This window comes from Hippoglossus hippoglossus, chromosome 22 (assembly GCF_009819705.1).
Source record: "Hippoglossus hippoglossus isolate fHipHip1 chromosome 22, fHipHip1.pri, whole genome shotgun sequence".
Classification (NCBI taxonomy): domain Eukaryota; kingdom Metazoa; phylum Chordata; class Actinopteri; order Pleuronectiformes; family Pleuronectidae; genus Hippoglossus; species Hippoglossus hippoglossus.
In genome coordinates, this window is record NC_047172.1 from 21,426,435 (window position 1) to 21,447,001 (window position 20,567).

Consider the following 20,567-nt stretch of genomic DNA (forward strand, 5'->3'; position numbering starts at 1 on the left):
TGTTTTCATTATAACTACTCAGAGCTGATATCTGATGCTGCACAAGTGTCCCTGGTCTCCCTCTCCTCCCTCTCCTCCCCCTCCCCCCCTATCTCTCTCTTACTTCTCTCCTCTCTTTCCCACCCATCTCTCCTCTCCTCCCCATTTTTCCCTGCTCACCCCAACCGGTGCAGATGGCCGCCCCCACATTGAGTATGGTTCAGCTAGAGGCTTCTTCCAGTTTTTGAGGGAGTTTTTTCTCGCCACAGTCCCCAAAGTGCTTGCTCATTGTGGGAACTGTTGGGTTTCTCTACAAAAAAAATGTAAGGTCTTGACCTTAAATGTAAAGTGCCTTGAGATAATGCATATTATGATTTGGCGCTATACAAATAAATTGGAATTGAATTGAAATGCTGTTTCTCTCCGATCCCCGGTGTGAACATTTAAGTAGACATATAAGTACACAACATATCAGTAACAGAACATATATACAGTAAGTGCAGAAGCAACATCTCAGTCAAAAAGCCACAAGGTAGATATGATATGAGCTGAAATCAAACATCTAGATGTTCTGCTGTGGCGTACCCTCACACCCTCAGTCAAACTACCATGACTGCTCTTGAAGCTGATATGTGTACCACTTTGTCAGGAGACAAGAGAAATGCATTTAGGATGAGGAAAATTCAAATGTATTCATCTTTCAACAAGTAACCTCTTCCGAAAGGGCCACGAGCAACACAGGGTAAACAAGGTGCCAAGCGTGTAATCTATCTTTATAAATTTGCTTTTCACTCTCTTTATGTTTCAGAAGAAATCGCTATATTTGCCTGACGGTTAAGACACGCACGCACGCACACACACACACATACGCAGACACACTAAGATTCTGTTTTAAGCCTCTCAAAGGAGCAGCGGGCTGGGGACGCTCAACCGAAACTCACGACAGTGTGTGTTTGCTTTTGAGGCAGCGCTGAGGGGGCAAACATGGGGAGAAAAGCCCTAGCGTACACAGCCGCTCCTCTCAAGCATGATGGTGGCACTCTCTTACTGCGGGGGCCTCAATCACCATGCCAGGCAGTTTTATGAATGCACTCTTTGCTAATGGCGTGCTGAAGGAACACGAACATCTTAAAGAGCTCAGTGGCAGGTATGTGCAGGTTAATGAAGCAGGGGTCCCCCACTTCCTCCTGCTTCTAATGCTGAAATCATTTAATGATTCTCTTGCAGCCTATTTATGGCCCTGCTTGGTGAACATAACAGAGGTTAATAAAGTAGAGGTCAAGTCTTTATCACACCTGCCCAGCGCTGTTTTCCCCTTTTCCTATACTGTAGCTCATAGAAACATTTCTCATTAATGATCTCCCCCATAGGGCCCATAGGGCGAGTAAGTATAAATGTACTATGCAGCGTTTAATGCCTTGACTCCCGTAGGCACGTTCGCCTGATCGTCAAATTATTCCCGGTGCCATGGCGGGTATTTATTTCATGCTAATAGCCGGCATCTTACCGGAGGCTGAAAACAACAAGTGTTGCATGCACATTACACAGATAAATGCCAGAAACTGGCCAATCAGGGTTGTAAAATTAACCGACAGAGCGAGACAACACACAGGGGAGCCTTGGCAGGTCGGAGTTTGTGTTATAAGCGGTTACAAGAAGGGAAAAGAATGGACAGATATGTGTGTCCAGGTGTGTGTGTGTGTGTGTGTCTGTGACTGTGCATCAACAATGTGTAAACACAGTTTGGCCTTGTAGAATCTCATAATGTAATAATTGCCCATGATAATCTGTGACTCTGCAAACAGTCGCACAGTAATCTAGAGGGCGGCTGTGGAGTCCACCTGTGTGGAGGACAACTCAGGACAACTGTCACTATATTAAAGGCTGAACCGTAAAATAGAATAAAGTGAAACTAAATTCAATTTGAAAAAAGGAACGGCGTGCACCTCCATATAACACCAGCTGACAGTTCTCTGTTGTAGCTGTCCATTTTCTGTGCCTGCTTATTCGTTCCAAAGTGAAAGACGCTGGAGCTCTGGTCGGACTACGTAGAGGTAATCAACGTTATATTAGTGATTTTATTCTTCCATATCTTCTGTATAAAAATATAATATGGCAAATGCATGCAGAGCCAAATACAAAGTAATGTAAATGACCCTGTGCGTCCACCAGTTATCATGAATCCAAAGTTTAACAGCGAGCTGAGCCAATGTCAACTGAGCAAACTCTTTCTGCAGCTAAAGAGCTAGGCCTCGCGTTAAAGGAGCTATATGCATGTTTTCACTATTGCTACACAAACAGCAGTAGCACAAACTTCCCCTCCCTTTATTTCCCACGAGCTGTCTCCCGCAGTAGGTAGCACACCAATATTAACTTGTTTTTAATTTACTTAATTTGGCTTCTACTGCAGTTAACATGCTAACCAGCTAGCCCCAGCGTGGTCAGCCTGTCTTGTCACTTGGCGAGTCACTAAATATGGTGGGCAAGGGGTCCCACACAAGCACATTAATGGAAAATATAAATGCAAACGCTATACCAAGAATACAAAACTGACAACCCAACTACAAAAGCCACAACGGATGTTGACCATGAAATGAGCTGATTTCTTTCTGCGGTCAAGTCACACCTTAACACAATGGATGTGACTTTTGTAGTTGTGTTGTGGCTTTTGGGGTCGTCTGATGTCTGTGTATTTTAATGTGCATGTGTGGTTTCGGCCAAGGTAGTCTAGTCTGTCACGAAGAGGTAACACAGCTCAGAGGGCCAAATATAACCTTTAGGGTCATTGCTCGTTGAGTTCCAATTCAGGGGGGGGGGGGGCTCCTTCTAAGGATAGAGTCTACCCGGCCCACAAAGGAGGCGCACGGGAGGACACCTTTGTTGGCTGCATTTGAAGGAGCCTTCTCAACAGTCTAGTTTTGCCACTGTGATGCAATCGGTTTTAAAATGCAGCCTCTGGAGGATGCAGCCCCTGAACACAGTGACTACTTTCAAGGTCAAACACAGAGCCATTTGAATCAAAGCAATTAATATTCAAAGCAATTGACTGTTTATTTCAATGTCAATTACAGCTTGCTTGGCATCATTAATTTGAACAACAAATAAATTATGATCAAACTGAAATACAATAAAGTATAATTAGGTTTTGAATCTCAACTTACATTGGGCATGAGTCAGTACACTCAGGACAAGTCACCAATCCATCACCGGTTAACAAAATACTGACACACAATCATTCAGTGACACTGACGCATTCATTTACTCATCCTGTCGTCTGTGTCTGTCAAATTTGACCCATTTTCAAGATTAGATGTTTGAAACACACCTATAAGTTTATTCCTGATCAAATCAAGGCGTACATGCTCAACCAATGGATTCTAAAATACATATAGACACATTTTATTTATTTATTGTGCTTGTTTAAATTTTTTTATTTAAAATGTCTATAAATAAAAGTTTCCTGTGATGTTTTGGGTCAAATTTGGCTGGGAAACACATCGTACATGTTGCCAAACCATTCAAAATTACAAAAAATTACAACAAAACATTAAACTGCAATACAATCCTATAATAATAGTAAAAAAATATTGTGCAATAATATTAGAATTATCTTTCAGGCAAAGAAAGCATATTGACTTTAATATAGTTGTAGAGTGGAACACAGCAAAGATGATCCCCACTAACCGACCCTCCACACACACACACAAACACACACACACACACACACACACACACACACACACACACACACACACACACACACACACACACACACACACACACACACACACACCATTTAAGTTATCCATCTCTGTTGAAGTTGTATGCTGCACATATACTGTATATAACCCTCTCACTGTTTTCATGGGAAAGTACAGCAGGCATTTTTGGCCTTTAACACAACAGATGTGAACATAACAGCAAATTTGTATATGTATGGGAATACAAACAACTTGTTTTGTGATCATAACTTTTTCATGATTAGCCATATGATAGTTCGTCATTAGCATAAAATACATATAATACATACATACATACAAAAACAACCTAGTGCTTAAAGATCACAGGAATTTCATGATCTGGAGGCGCAGCCTCATGAGCTTAACCACAAAACCAGTGATATCAGTCTTTTATTGATGCCAATTACAATGTGGTTTTTATTGTTATCCGATTATTTGTCTTAATACCAGATGTGGTTGGCCAATCCCCATTAATGTTTTTCATAATAAAATACTTCCTGCATTAAAAAGAAGGAGGAAAAGGCTTGTTTTGTTTCAACAGCTTGTCTTGTTCTAAAATCATGTAGGTCACATTGACATTTTCATTCATAAACATAAACCCTGCCATGCACAGGAGTTGGGATTAGATTCATGGCAGATGCTGGTAATTCATGCAGTTGGAGACAAAGCTGCTTTTGTCAAATCAGACTCTATAGGAACTGCTGCTTTCTTTGTTTTGAGCTTTGTTCTATTGATGCTGTTATTTGTCCTTTTCCCACTGTTCTTGACAAAAAAGAGAATCGCTGAGGTGATGTGTTTTCAATACGGCTCATTATCGTACCACATTTGGAGCGAGTGAATGCTTCTATATCTCCACGCTGAAGCTTCCCACAGGAAGTCACTCTGCTCCTCTGAGCTTTCCTCAATGATTAAAGACTTGATCAATTTCTGGGTTATGTGAGGATGAAGGATGGAGGAGAAGTGAAATAAGAGAAATGATCATGGATGCAATAAACAACTGACAGCAGCCTATTCATTTAAATGAGGAGCTGCTGTCTTTGCACTAACAGTGGCATTTGTCTGCATTAATGGATGAGATGAAATTATACCTTTGTTTCTTTTTAAATTGTGTCCTTTGTAAACCTGCCTGTTCGGAATGTTCTGTTCTCTTGTCCTGTGTTAATGCTCTGGAGCTACGTCACAATTATTCTTTATCATTAGTGAGTCCTCCTCAAACTGTTCTACAATACACTGTCACTATTTATTGTTTGTGTGCTGGACGTTGTGTGCCGAGCTTTTGATAAACAGTCTGTGGTGCAGAGTGAGAAAACTGTGTGTTAATCCTACCTGGTTTATCTGCAGTGAGATTTTATAGTCAATGTTTTTCATAAAAAAAAATAAAAAAAACGAATTTGCTTAATTACTGTTCAAATGTGTGTAATTTGAATTATTAACTTTTAAATTTCAGAGGTTTGTTAAGTAATCGACACAATCTCAGGACAAGTTCACAACTTTTCAAATTAAAGGCTTTTTTCAAACAATTGCCAAATGGAAGTGATCCTTTGAATGTTGTTGCCATGACTGAGATCAGTGCCTGTGCCGTGTGTCTGTCTCAGTCCGACAGGGTGGAATAGAAATCAGCGAATTAACAGTCAGGCAGACAGACAGACAAACAGATAGACGTTTGATGAATTAGTAGGTAGATAATGGATCAGTCATTCTTCTTTTGCGGCAGCAGACTTTGGCTTCTTGGCCCAAACTCATTGTGTGATGAGTTGGCCTGTAACCACTTCACCAGAATGACTACACAACACAATATTCTCCATGGATATGCAGTGCATGTCAGAACACAAACTAATTTCCTGCTGAACCGAGGACAGTTTACAGAGGACGACAGGTACAAACAAGTTCCTTCAATTAAGCAGCAAAATACGCTGTTTGCTGCCCTGTACAACAACAACACACGTTTTGATCTGCCGCCGTTAACAGCAGGACAGAATCAACACAATATTACCGATACAAACATTGAAAACTGTCCTGATCATACAAGTTCCAGCCACCATTCAGGTCGGCTTACTGTACACAGACACAAGGACACCAGCTGTGTGGATTTGAAGGCTGTTGAGAGCTGCAGTGGACATTTTCAATCAAAGCAGATTAAAGGGGGAAACTGGAAACTAGACAGGAGTGTGTCTGTGTGTCGGTATTTTTTGTCTCTTTTTTTTTCGTGCATAGCTTGGTATGGGAAAGATCAGGGTCTGGGTTGAAATCCACTGTGTCATCATGGTTAGGTAAACCTGGGTAAACACACTAAAGGCGATTGACTCCCGTTGCCGGTAGAGTATCTTGCTTGTTTTTTCCCCCCAGAGCGTCATGTTCAACTTCATAAATGCACCGACAAACCAGGTGCTCTCTCACCTCGCTGTCTTGCCAAATTAGCAGGTTCAGAGCCAATAAAAACCTTTGTCGAATCCCGATTGTATCCTTTCCCATTGCAGACAAAAGCCAGACGTTAGTGGGTGTTAATATGTTTTAGTTTAGGTTCAGAGATGATCGTCACTGTCATGTTGGTGCGAGGAGAAATCTCTTGTGTCAAAGTCCCATTTTTTGGCTGATCCATTGTACCAGCCTCTCCTCTCCCTCTGAGAACATCACACATCCCCCCTCGGTCACTCTGATGCAACTGCTTTGTCACGTGATCACAAACACATGTCATTGTCAGGAATTGGCTGACTCTTGGGAAAATCTCAGATTAATAACAGAAAGCGCATACATTCCTCCTATTCCACACCGATCCACAGGACCAGTTTGATGAGTCAGAGGCTGGAACGACAAAGTGGCACTCACCGGAGATGATGTCCTCACTGCAAAAACATGAAAACATCCCCTGCTGGCTTCCCACCTGAACCCACCAGCAGCTGTGTTGTTGGACTGCCTGCTTGGAGCGGCAGTGCTGCTGCACCCAGATGCTTCCCTAGCACAGTTTGATATGTATAAAGCATGTTCGCCGTGTGTGTATCATTGCATATACAGCTCAAAGGGTTAACAACACTGCCATTACAACATCACAGCAAGTTATTATGTTGCATTTGAAAATCCAGCCATATTCACAATGCAATGCACAGCGCAGTAACTAACACGACATGTAATAGTTTGTTACCTAACATGCCGTTTCTACATTCTGTTCATTTCTATGTGTGCATTTGCATGTCTGCATGTGTTCCTAGGTGCAGACATGCCTGCAGGTGAAGGGGGTTTGTGGTCGTCGCGGATGGTGGTGGATGGGGGGGGGGCGTCCTCCTTACTCTATCAGCTCCCAGCCGAGCCAGCCTCCGCTCTGCCTTTGTCCGATAGGTTCCGTTGGATTTTTTCTGGGCCAGCCTCCCTCATCAAAGTGATTAAGCAATTACACTGATTGTGCCGATGCTCAAAAGAACGAGGGAAGGGCCCTCGAGTATTGAGTGCTAAAGCTTTCTTGGAGATAACGGCTTAATTTGTGCCTAATCAAAATAAAAACCTGTTCTCTTACATCTCCAACCTTCCTTCAAGCGGTGGGTGGCTCAGGGGATTGAGAAGGTATCGTTAAGGGGGAACCCAGTATGCCCTGCTGGGGCCGTTTCTAACTTAAATAGCTTTGCATTGGGGTCTTATGCAATGTGCAGGCATGTTATTATCAGGCGACTGCACCTCTCTTCCCCTGCTAATGAAATAATAATTACCATCTCAGAACTGATAACGATGGCAGCCTCTAAAGATGTTGCATATACTCAGTGTGGATCCCAACTGGAAAATAATGAAAGTTTGGTAATTAAATCAACATGCATTTGTCTCTCAGCAGTGCTGTGGTGGCCATCAATAATGAAACATGAGTCTGGAGAGTCAGACACAGCAACTAAATGCAAGGAGTCCCTCTCTCTCCCTCTCTCTCCCTCTCACACACGCACATGCACACATACACGCACACGCACGCGCACGCGCACGCACACACACACACACACACACAACCCTCAGTCGTCATTTTCCCATCAGGTCATTAAATTCCTTTACTCGCTCATTGCCACCATGAAAACCACCACTGCATTTTTACACACACACTGGATCCAACATCAAAAATTAATCACAGCAGAACTTAAATCACAACCGTGACTGAACAACATGAATTAGGCCTGCTGAGGCATGCACGTGTGTGCTCGTGTGTTTTGTATGGTAGTGGGGACAAATTAAGGTTTAAAACCATAGTTATGAGGACATATGGCTGGTCCAAATGACTTTTTGAGGTTCAGATTAGGGGACAGGGTTGGAGTCAAGCCCTTTGTGGAGATGGTTAAGAGAATGCAATAGAATCTTTTAGAAATGATAATATATATATCTGTGTGTGTGGTCCAGGTATTACTCATGTTGTGGGGACGGGAATCTGTTTGCATAGTCACATTAATGGTGTCTCCAGGAAATCAATGTAATGCCCCCTGAAGTCATGAAGACAAGGCTCTGTGTGTGTGTGTGTGTGTGTGTGTGTGTGGGTGGGGGGGGGTGGGTGGGTGTGTGTGGGTGCGGGAACACCATGGGAAGGCATGGGGGGGGGGGGAACTCACCCTGAGAAGATATCTGTAAGAAGAGGCGGGGGTCTGCAGCGCGTATGGCCGCCGTGTACCGATCCTCGATCCCGGGCACCTGCGCCTTTTTCTCGGGCATGAGGCGGACCCTGAGCCGGCCCCCCTCCGCGCCCAGCCACCCCTCCAGAACAGATGTGAGGTCCATTTCCAGGGTGAACTCCGGGGCCTCCTCGTACACAGACAGCCCCCCACATCCCGTCTTGACTATATCCTCTCCGATCTCCACCACCACGAGGTTGGAATTCCTGCTGTCTTTCGTCAGGCCCAGTTTCAGAACTTTGGACAGCGGCCGCTCGTAGAAGAAGGGGAGCTGTCCATCAGCAGACACGTTCCTCGGTGCTGAATCCGCAGCAGCAGAACTGGGCTCCACAAAAGTGGATACGGTTTTCTGCAGAGGTATGCAGTGCATTTTCAAGTTTGCGCGCACTGTGTAACATCCTCTAAAAGTCTGGCAGTCACCGTTCAGCGGTCTCTTTATGAACTCCGCAAGGTAATTGCGCAACAGAGAGGGGACCGCAAAATCCACAGAGAGGGTTCTCCTTTTGATTCTGGAGTTTATGGTCTGGTTCAAGTCTCTTTTGCCCCCGGTTTCCCCACTGTTACCACCACCACCACCACCGCCGCTGCTGCTGCCGCTGCTGATGTTGCTGAAGCCGGCGGTGGTGGGATCCGTCCCCGCTGTGGTCCTTGGCGAGGCGCACTGCAGCCCAGCGAAAAATGCCGCAGAACAAACAAGCAAAAACAAGATCCTGGCGTTCATGGTTAAAACAAATGTCAGTCTTTGCGTTCAGGTGAAGCCCCTCTCTCAATCCAGCCGTTCACCGCGTCACACACGTTAAGTGCAAAAATCACAAAGTGCGAAATCGATGATGCTGCGGGTCCTGCGCCTCTTCGCCAGTGCGCACCCGTGGCAAGACGAAGGGAATCTTCTTTTTTCTTCTTACATTTGTTTGCTGGTGACTGTTGCCTTCCTCCCTTCGTCTCCACACGGGAAAAGTGCCATTGCTGCGTTCTGTTCGCCGCGCACCCAGGTGGACACGCACACTCACGCACGGCACCTTGAAGACGATGCGTTGTATCGCAGCCCGGCGCGTCGCTCCCCGGGACGCTGCTTGGTATGCCGCTCGGCTGCGCTCCGGTCGCTTTTCAAAGACTCCCAGTCTCTTGGCACAGTTGTGACGGCGGCACAAGTGGTCTCTCTGTCAGCGGCGAGATGCCGCGTCGTTCCCTCTCTCTCGCTCTTTCTCTTTCTCCCTCTCTCTCGCTCTTCCTCACAGCCAAATACTGAATCCACAACGAGTTTGGAGACGCCGAGTCTCCATTAAAGTTTAAAATACAATCACATCCGGCAGCCGCCTCTCGGCTTGATTGTCTGCTGTGGATTCCGGTGCTGACTCGGTGAGCTCCGGTGCAGCTCCTGTCGGTAAAGTCACTCACCGATCTGACGTCAACGTGAGCCGTTTTCTTGCAAACACGACTCCCCTGAGAACGAGCCAGAGCGGGAGCATCCGCTGGCGTGGACGCGTCTATTGCGCCCTCAGCGCAGCCGTAACGGTGCGTGTGTCTGAATTGGGATTAGAGCTGCCAGGAGGACAGAACAGCACAGCTCCACACTGATTCATTCTTTGTTTTTCTTTCAATGAATCACCGAGCCTTTGTGTGTCCGGAAATTGGATTGGATTAGTCGCACTCTCCCGGTTGTGCGCAAAACAAATAGTTTCAGAGGGAGGCCGTTTGGGTTGGAGCCCATTTGGTTGTATTACACCTTATGTGCAGAGGCCAGTGTATAATACCAGGAAGCATGTCAGTTCATGTGTCCCACAGTCGGCACTACATTATTATTGAGACTGGGAATCAAGGGGTCAGGGTTGGAAAATATGCCATAAAATATGCCCCCCCCCCCCTCCAAATCTTAATATATACTGCAACCACCTCTCTCTCTCTCTCTCTCTCTCTCTCTCTCTCTCTGAGCCAAAACGAAGTTGAGACACCCGCTAGATGGCGTCAACACATACACATGTGGTATAATTCACAATCCTCGTTTCACTGACAAATCCATTAATGCTCTAATTGCTGTGGATTTTTTTTACAGTGTCTCATTAGAGCCTTATCTACAGAGGAGGAGGATTGGGGCCATGTGTGAACTTCACAGAGTTAAGGAATCACAGAATCTTGATAAGTCTGTGTACTCTAAAGTTAAAGTAATTTTTCTTAGAAGAAGAAGAAGAAAAAAATCAGATTCTACAGTCTTGAAACTGAGGCAGTTTAGGGAACTTACAGAGTAAATAAGTGAACTTTTATTTTGAAGTTTAGTTAATATGCTTGATTAGTTTGTGTGCTGAATGAATGTTTTTTTTTCCCCACGTGGATAAAACCATTACCACAAATTTGATAACAAACCGAAATACAAAGGACATGTATTTCGGAAACGTGTCATTAGATTCAAAAGAACAAAACATCTTAAGAATGTGTTTGACCTATAACCTACTTTTCCCAGTGTCAAATGTCTCACCAGATGGAGAGTGAGGGGCAGTTTGTCAGACCTGAGGCCAAACATCGATAAAAAGGAATCCAAATGTTGTGAGGTTCACACTGTTTGTAAATCATTTAATTTGCTAATAAACCGAAATGCAGAAGAAAAAATTTAGACATACTTTCCCATAGTAAGATACACAGAGTTGAGGAAAGGTTTGATCAGTGCAGACCTACGTGTCCCCTTCACCTTTTGCTATTCCTAATAGGATCAGACACTCAGTCCCTTTGTACGAACGTCTAAAACGATTAATAACCACAGTAGTGTATAGGTAGTCATCTGCATGATCAAATTCATGAGCCCTGCTCGGAGAAAGTGTCGGTAAAACGCTTTTCTTCTGTGTTCAGCTGAAGGTGAACGGCTTCTCATTGAGAAAGAGTTTTAAAATCCACATTTGCTGAGTCTTTATTCTTTTGTAATGCTGCGTACTTGTTCAGTGATTTCCACAGTAGTGGCAGGAAAGGAATGAAGTTATGGAAATGATGAAAACAGAACCAATTTTTAAGAAATCATTTGGGGTCCCCAATGAGCTGTATTTGGAGGTGTGTGTGTGTGTGTGTGTGTGTGTGTGTGTGTGTGTGTGTGTGTAAATTAATAACTGAAAATACAATGGGATTTGTGACGAATAGAGAAAGAAAAGAAGGATCTGTTCAGCTGTGATGGTCATTCAGACCAGCTCCCTCTTCCACCATTTTCTCCTAAACACAAAACTGATGCTTCTCTTTGAAATGTGGAAACACTGACGTGACACCACCTGTTCGTCGAAGGATTCCTCCCAGTAAAGAGCAAACAGAGCTGAGGAGTGTGCAGCCAATGCATTAGGGCTCATGAACTGGTTATAGTTTCTGCATTTGTATGAAAATGTCTATTATTACATGCCTGCTGCGTTCATTCCCATCAACAGGGGAGCGTGCCACAGCTGACTGCTCTGCACTGCAGCGGTGCCCCTCTACCTTTTATATCGCAGGGATATACACTTGATGCGATCTTGTGATTAATTATTAACATTAAGGACTCAATTCAATAGTTGTAGCTCTGCACCATTCTTTCTCACTAATAAAGAACCATTAATTGCTGTTTTGTTACAAATGTATTACCGATTACTACTTTCTTTCTTTCCTGATTGAGAAACAACCGATTCAGTGTGTTAGGGGTTAATTGAGATGCATTGGTAGTAAATGAATTATTCATATATTTATTAATGATTGATCATTGCCTGCATGATTACTTCCCAATAATGGAATTGTCCTTGACAGAGGCTTTGGTTCTTCGTTAGCCTGCACTTTATTGCAGTGATTGTACAAGGTGGTATTGGTTTTATTGGGATGGGGTTATGTGTATACATCCACACACAAGTGTATTTGTGTTCAACAGAGCTGAAACCTTGTTTTCTCCATGTTCGCCCTCTCCTGCTTCATCACCAAACCCAGTAGAATAACCATGATTTGTGCAACATTAATCAACAATAATTGTATAAATGTCATGCAGAACACTGTAGAAAAAGGCTGTAGTTAATAATATACGACACCACTTTTGCTTAGTCACAATTAATTGTGTCAAAAAAAATAAGGTGGGGGGGATCTGAAACAGACATGTAAGGGTCAGAATTAATGAAGCAGTAAACAGCCATTTATCACTGTCCAACATTGCATGTAGTTATAAAAAGTCTTGGATAACAGAGGGGCTTACAAAAAGAAAAACAAACTTGAAAAATAATTTTCAAATTAAACGCTGTAAAAGATTTAAAACAATAAATAGGCAATTATGAAAGAAGAGAAATAAAAAATGAAATCAATACTGGAATTTCTTTTATAAACCTGTATTTTCACTACTCTGCAATTTCTTAAATGACAAAAACAAGGGTTAAAAAAAAACTTGACGTGATGCATTAATTTAGTTAGTCAATGTGTCTCTAACCATGAAATTTCTATTAAAAGCATGATGATGGGCTAATAGATGGAATGGGGCTGGTAAGATATTGAAGTATAATTTCTTTGGAGATGTGAATGAAATTGAAAATAACACATGACATGTGTGTCATAGATTTTGCAGATGTGTTATTTGCAGATGACACTTTTTTTTGGTTCAGGAGACGAATTAAAAGCTTTAGTAGAAAGGAATGAAAATGATTAAGATGGTTTGTGATGAAAATAAAGTAAAGGCTATTTAAACTTGAACAGAACTCAGTTTCTGTTCTTTGTTATTTTAAAATAAAAGAAGAAAAGTTCCATTGTCTAGAGATCGAAATGTTATATGGTCTTATTTTATCGTCTGAAATTAGAATTTCTCATTTAATGTTAGATGACAGAACTGACATCGTCCTTTCATTTTGCACGTGTAACAACAGAGTGTCTGGGAGTATTTGTTTAATTTGAACGATTTTAGGACCCAAATGCAGGTTTATAAGTCTTCCAGGTGGAAGACAGGCAGTCAAAACAAGATGCAAAGTAAGTAATCCAAACTCATCAGACTCAGGTAACACGAGAGAACTGAGAGAGAGCTCAAGGCAACAGGGAGGCGAAGGAGTTGACGAGACAAAGGTGAAACACATTAGGGCGGAGCAGTTAATCAGGAAACACACTGGAGGAGGAAGTAAAACAACGGCAGGCACAGAAAGAATGTAATTTTTTCAAAATAAAACAAATTATTCCAACAAGGCCCATGCATACATCCAGGGAAGGAGCAGATCATGACAATATTTCTGTATGAAATTAAGTCTGTGTTACATCACAAGCCAATGAGAACTCTGCCCTGTTCATTTCCTGCTGCCATATGTGGGGCAACATATACACTAGTAACATAAAGCTATATATATGTACTATAGAGAGGAGCAGTGAGAATTGTAAATACAGTGGATTCAAGGCAAAGCAACAGACTGATTATTAAGTCAGGACTATTTAGTTACAGGTATATACCGACAAATTTGAGTATTTCCAAAAGTTGTTCATTCTTTGATCACAGGATGAGGACCATAGATGGAAATTTCATTTAAAGCATCATATGCACAGAGCAGATGTGTATTTCAAAGTCTGAAGTAAAACTGTTTATCTCTCCACAGGGTGGATTAGGGTGGATTTATATAAGTAAATGCATAATGAACATAATGACTTGATGTTATGTTTGGTTCTTGATTGCTCTTTTTCCTCATGTTGCTGTAAATACTGGCTGTTGTAGTAGTTGTAATTGACAGAGCATCTCTTTTTATTGTTCATTTATGTTCCAAGATTTTTCTCCAGCCTGCTCATTGTCAGTCATTGAATGTGTAAGCGAGGGATGAAAGAATGAATTAATTGAATGAAGTGTTTTCTTCTATTTATGTCTGTTGCGCAATAACATAAGTGAAGCCTATGAAAAATTATCATGATACATGACTTCAGTAAGTTTGCATCCACTGTTCTGACCTGTGTTGGATCAACACACAAAACAAAACCAGGATCACATCATGGAACAACCTTTTGTCGGTATTCATCATGTATTCTATCCAAACTCTGAACACATTACTCTGGACAATTAGTTTTATTCATTTTCCCGAGAAGGTGAGGAATCATAAAAAGGTGTAGGTGGGACCGAGCGGCGCCGGTGAGGAACACGTTCGGGAGAAACGGTGACACAGACACACTGAACTCCATTTAATATCTAATCTGCAAGGCTGTGCTCGCAGGGGCCCGAGCCGCTGGTTCGATGTTAATGTTGAAACGGCTGCTCCATTTCTATGCATGATGTCGTACATCGATACCAGAGACTCCGCCAGGTATAAAGGCGTGAGTCAAGGTGAGGGAGAGGAGCTTTTCAGCTGGTGTGTGGCTGAATGTTATCGTTTGATCATTTTGGGTGCAGAGCCACATTAACTATTGTCTAACAAGGCAATAGCAAAAACCCAAAGTCGAGCGTCAGAGCTTGATTTCCATTTTCCACGCAAAATTGATTCCGATGAAATGATATTCATGTGTCGTAATTGTGATCCGGATGAATTAATGTGCAGCACTGCAGGTTAAAGAGGGAGAGATGGAGGAAGTATGTGTGGGCTGAGTTGAACTGCCCCGTGTAAACAGCTCTGGCTGTAATCCTGATCAGAGGCATGGCCACCAGACAACCGACTTAATTACTTTCTGATCGATCACTTATTCCCCCTTTTCCGTCATTTTGGTGTAAAGTGAACCAAAGCCTGGACACCCATCAACCCCACCACAGCTGTTGCATTGAGAACACTGACCAGCTGTAGTGTCCATTTAATCTTAACCCTGTTTGGTATCCAGCTCACTGGTCTGCGTGCGGAGAAAAAAAGGTTTGCGAGGGGGGAGTGGTAGTGTGATAAATTACAGACAGATAGGTTCTTACAAAGACCCTTCCCCCCTCAAGCGCTACTTCTCATGGTGCGCGGTAAACCTCATAAATCAGACACGGAGTATGCCTGTAACTAGTGACCCCTTTCAGCCAGGCATCATCGTGCTTCATGGCCTGGTCCATCCACTCTCACCATGTGCCATCAACGCTCTGCAGTCTATCGCCGATATTAAATGAAAAAAACAAAATTCCAAACCACTCCTCCAGAGTTGTCAGTCCAAGTCTCTCCTCTCTCACAGCTCTGTGGCCATTTTTATCTTCTGTCTGTTTTGGCTTGCCGCGAATGCACAGCGCTCGTCTGCGATGATTGAGGAAAGAGCTGCCGAGTCTCGCTCAGCCACGGCCATACATTTTGCAACGCGGAGGTGACAGTCCCGCTCCCTTTAGCATTCACACCACATTTTTCTCTTAGTTCCATAAATCAAGCCCCGGACCTGCCGAGTTGAGGAAAAGAAATAAGGCTTTTGAAGAAAATAGGAGGGAAAATAAAGGAGCTTTTGCACGGAGAGCGTTGGAGATTTGGAGAGTTTCCTCTTGACAGGTGTAATAAGAGTTTGGAGCGGTCATCTCTTACAGTGTTTGCAGTGGGGGGTGAACTTTTGATAAGTGGCAATTCCCCGGGTAGTGGACTTGAAAAATGTCAGCGTTTTAGCTGCGGCCCACTGAGCCCTCTGCATGACCAACACTCACATTAATCAAAGCAGTGCAAGGGTTGAGCCTGACTCTAGGCAGGCAGTTAGCGTGTCACCAGCCATGCTGATTCATAGAAGTTCTTCCCATGTCCCAGAAGCATAACTCTGTGTGAATTACCTGACAAACACGAAAAACTGAAAAAACAATCTAGAACATTTTGGAACGACAGTGATAATTGGAGTAATGGACGAGACTCAGTCCGGCCTCGTCACCCTGTCGGTGGGAAAACTTCCACCTGCCAAATGTCAGATTAGATGTTCAACAATTCCCTGCATTACAGACAATTCAATTCAGACAAAGAAGTGAAAAGTGGCCACACTTACAGTAATGACACACATTAGTCTTTGTAAAGGCTGCGTTCTGTTGTCAGCCTTCCCTCAGCAAGGTAACTGAATTATTAGTGTTATAAGTGTTATAAATGGTTAATCCGTACAAATAATAAAAAGGCTGCAGGTTTACAAAGTCCTGTTTTCACATTGACTCCTTTGACCGGACAAATTCTGCTCCTCGCCGCCTCGGCTGTTTGAAAATTCTCTCTGTTCCCCGACAGTGCATCGTGTTTGCCAAACACCGTCTTCCATCTAAACCAGACATAAGACAGACTCTGCCTCTGTCTGCATCCGGACATATGGCAACGTACACCTGCTTGTCCCCTGGTTATTTCTAATTACAGCTTATAAGATGTAAATCCGGTCAAACTTGAATAGCATGAATGAAGGCATGCATTTAAAGACACATTTATTTGCACTAGTCTGTGGGAGTTGTGTTCACTACAAGTTCAAACAGTTGTATCGTGTCTTCAGTGTCTGTGGAGGAGCTTTGTCGAGTCATGTTTTCACTTTGAGTTCTGGATGTGGACATCTTTACAGAGTTGTTGTTTTTTATCTTTTACTTCTGTATTATTGAATTGATCATGCATGGACCTGATAACAGTAATATTAACATTTCTTGTAATAGCTAAATGAATGCAAGGCCTGGTTGTCCATGTCCTCGTACGCCCCCAATTTTAGATTCACTTACACATAAATGTCATTAGTCTGTTAATCTTGAATGTATATGAACTAATGTTGTATTAATTCTGCACACTTAAATGTGTTTTTTTCATATACTAATTTATACGACTTTTCCATGATGGAATACAAACAATGTTTTCAATGATTTTAATATCACTTTTATTACCATATCAATAAAAGAATCTACATTTATGGTTTGAACATTTTCAGGGCCAATGCTTACTAAGAGTCAACTGTTTGGGACGTCCCCGCGTCATTGACATTTAAATATAATAAAAAGTTCACGCTTTAGACGAAGGTGGGTGGCACCCATCACTAACGACGGCTCGTGAGTGGGAATTCAGAAATAGGCACTATTTCCAAGTCTACGGTGGAACTAAACCACCAGTTTGTCTCCATTCAGAGACATCGCCCATCCTCTCCTGTCCCTCCATGTCCTCAGACACACACACACACACACACGCCATTCGAACCACTGACACAGGTGGCTGTTCAAAGCCAGCTATCAACCTCAATGACTCTGGAACACCGCGCTCCTCAGAAGTGGTTTGGCCCAGGCTGCCTCAGCGCTGGCCGCCTGTGCTGATGGTTCAAACGGCTCAGAATGGCCGTGGTCTTAACGCCAGGGACTCCGGAGACAAGTAGCCTCTACTTCATTCGCTGCTTCTGTCGTGTGTGCTGCTACTGATGTTGTTGCTCATAGCTCAGACAACCTAGATAACGTAGCTTGAGAACTGAGTGTGTGGGTTCGGGTGGCGGGTGGGGTGGGGGGGGTGGGGGGGGTGGGGGGGGTGGTAAGCCTGTCTCAGCTTCACCTCTCAGCACTTTGTTCTGAAGGCATTTTTTGAATTTCCAGGGGTGAAGTTACACTTGAATCTTTTTTTATTTTCTGACACTGAATAGCGATGATTGGCCCATTGGTTGACTGATGACGTTGATTATAGGTTGCCACCATGTGCTGGTTGTACACAACACTGAACCAAAGCAGTCAGGTTGCTGGCCAAAAGAACTTGTATTTTATTTTAGTTTAGTCCGTTCAAGAGTACTTTCATGTCGGGAAATTAAATTTAGAGAAATTGTCATCGAACTATATCATAAACTAAAATGGAAATTAATAAAATATGAGACATTTAAATGAAATTCAGAACTTTGGTTTCTGTTAGAAACTTTGTGAGGCTGATGCAGGGTGAATTCAGACGACTGATTATCATAGTATCTAATGGTCTAATAAGTCTGTCTACGAAGTTTCATTATGGGGAGTTTAGGATTCATTGTTCTCAGGACTTCAGCCAATCCAAGGACAGAAAGTTCAGTAATTGAGCCCTTGTTGAAACAAGTTCTTTCATTTTTAGTCAATTACAAGTCCTGCAGCTTGATTGAATTCCAATATTTAAATTCTGGAACCCTTATTTTGTAGAGTGGGGAGTGAACCATGCTCAGATATGCATTTAAATAAATGCATTACTCTTCTGAGGAAGGATAATTTCATTTTAACATCAGACATTTTTAATCAAACATTTGGTGCAGTATACTGTACTTCTACTGCAACACAATTTCATTAATCTTCTTCATCGCAAATGACTTGATTATTTTGACTAAATAGATTGGAAAATGATACGTTTGAGCTTTTTATCATTTGAGCTCCATAACCCATTTCTTTACAAAAACCATCTCCCCCCCTTAAGGCTCAGAGCGAGTCTAAGAAGCTCGAATACGTTTGTGCTTGCCTTATCGCTTTATCCTGTTGGCTGGGCACCTCATAATGAATTCATTGCATATGTTCGTTCCGCTATACTTTTGGGTTTTATCGGAAAAAGAAAAAAAAAAGCTGAAATTGACAAGCTGACCACTTCCAAAGAAATTCATCTTTCCCAGAAAATGAATTTTTACAACCAGAGGCCTCCAAAAATAATGAAAAGGATGTAGGTCCAAATGGGAAGCAGCTCAGGCACGTTCTGACAAAAGGACACACACAAGCACACACACACACACACACACATGCACAAACAATACCTTGGGGTGCTTATCATCAGGCATGGGATTAGATCTCTACGGTTTAATATGCTTAAAGATTCCGCATGCAGCTTTCTTCATGTTGAGGCTTATCCCTCCATCTATAAAAACACATTTTTCACAGGCTCGCCGGCGTTTTCTTATAATATGCCATTATCAATGAGTACAGTCCTGCCTTTGTGCACGGGAATGCGTTTAGTTCAAGGATCATTCATCACCCGGCTGTGAACACACCGCTGATCTGAGGCCGTGCACACCTGCAGCTCACCTGAGATCCTCTGAGCCACCAGCAGCCACCAAGTGTTTTCTTCCCCTCGCTCTTATCCTTGCATAAACAAATACGCCGGAAAAAGAGACAGATCCTCTTGATTCATAACATCAAATATCTTATTCATTCAATGCATCAGTCATGCAGGTCAATCCAGGTAGCAGCGGCAGACTCTATAGGATCTCTGACTGATCATGCAGCTGCAGCTATGGAACGTGCGAAAGGGGGGAAGAATTCACTGTTGGACCTCTCCTCAATTAGTTAACCATCGACCTGCCGGAGCCTAATGGGCCATTGGCGGATCGACTTCAGCGCCACGTCTGATGAATTCCCACCCTGGAATAGGAGATTGGGCACATGTGCGGCTGGGTAGATGCATGGCTGCTTGGATGGTTGGAGGGGGAGCGGCGATTCAGTCTTCTTCACATATCAGGCCTCTCAGGAAAAGGATGGAGCGGGGAGGGGAGAGGAGAGGACGCCATCGGGGCCCACGGGTGATTTTTCACCGGCCACTTGTCAATACGATCCTGCGCTGCGCTGCGGGACGTCAGGTTGATAATGATGTATGAGCTGAAGGGAGCATGAGGTGCGCCTGGCATTTGACTCTGTGACATACATCACAGGGGGGGGAGAGGTTAGAGGTGAATTAATAGTGAATTATCCAGTGTCAGGGGAGCAGTGGGAGGGACAGTGTTGAGGATGGTTACAGTGAGGAGGACGACAAGAGGAAGTGAGCTCAAGACAACATCTGCACATTTATTGAGTCCTTGCAAAGAGCAAACCTTATATCAATGACTCCAGTTAAAAAATGAAAATCTCAGAGCAGGGTAGCATTTGGGGCGGAGCGCGGGGGGGAAGCGAGAGCCAAAAATAGACTGCAGGAACGCTACTCTGCTGTGTATCTTCAACGCACACTCCTCTTTCTCTTCTTGGGAGAGGCATCAGTTTATTTCCTCCTCTCTTTCCGTCTCTCCCATTTTCTGATAACAGGACGTGTAGCTGCCGCTGTGTGTGTGTGTGTGATGCGTCCTGTTCGTCTACAGGCAGCTTTGTTTAGTATGCATAACTGGGAGTTCTCATTACTCCTCCTCGCAAGAAACAACTGCAAAAATGTAGATGCAGGAATATGTGGCTAATAAGCAGCAACTGTCCAAATGCAGTTAGAGGAACTCTCCTGCAGACAAAGGAGACAGACGGGCCGGTGTAGGGGGCTACAGCGCGTGTTGGCCCTCCAGAGCCGGCATAAAAGAAATTGCCTTTGTTTCAGTAACTTGTTTTCTTCAAATTGCCACTAGTAAAAGCAGATGTGGCCCTCAAATCAACCGACCTTGTGTTGCAATGTTTCAATTTCTTTTAGGTTTGTGTATTAGTCTTGGCTCATGTGATTCCCTC

General features: G+C 43.3%; 1 protein-coding gene across 1 annotated transcript in view; it reads right to left on the bottom strand.

Moving 5' to 3' along the window:
* alk (ALK receptor tyrosine kinase) overlaps positions 1-9,918 on the bottom strand; it is a 349,155-nt gene extending 339,237 nt beyond the window's left edge. The window contains 1 exon segment of the mRNA XM_034576116.1: positions 8,291-9,918. Coding sequence (XP_034432007.1) covers positions 8,291-9,071 — 781 coding nt within the window. The 5' untranslated portion in view covers positions 9,072-9,918.
* Positions 9,919-20,567: the final 10,649 nt, after the last annotated feature.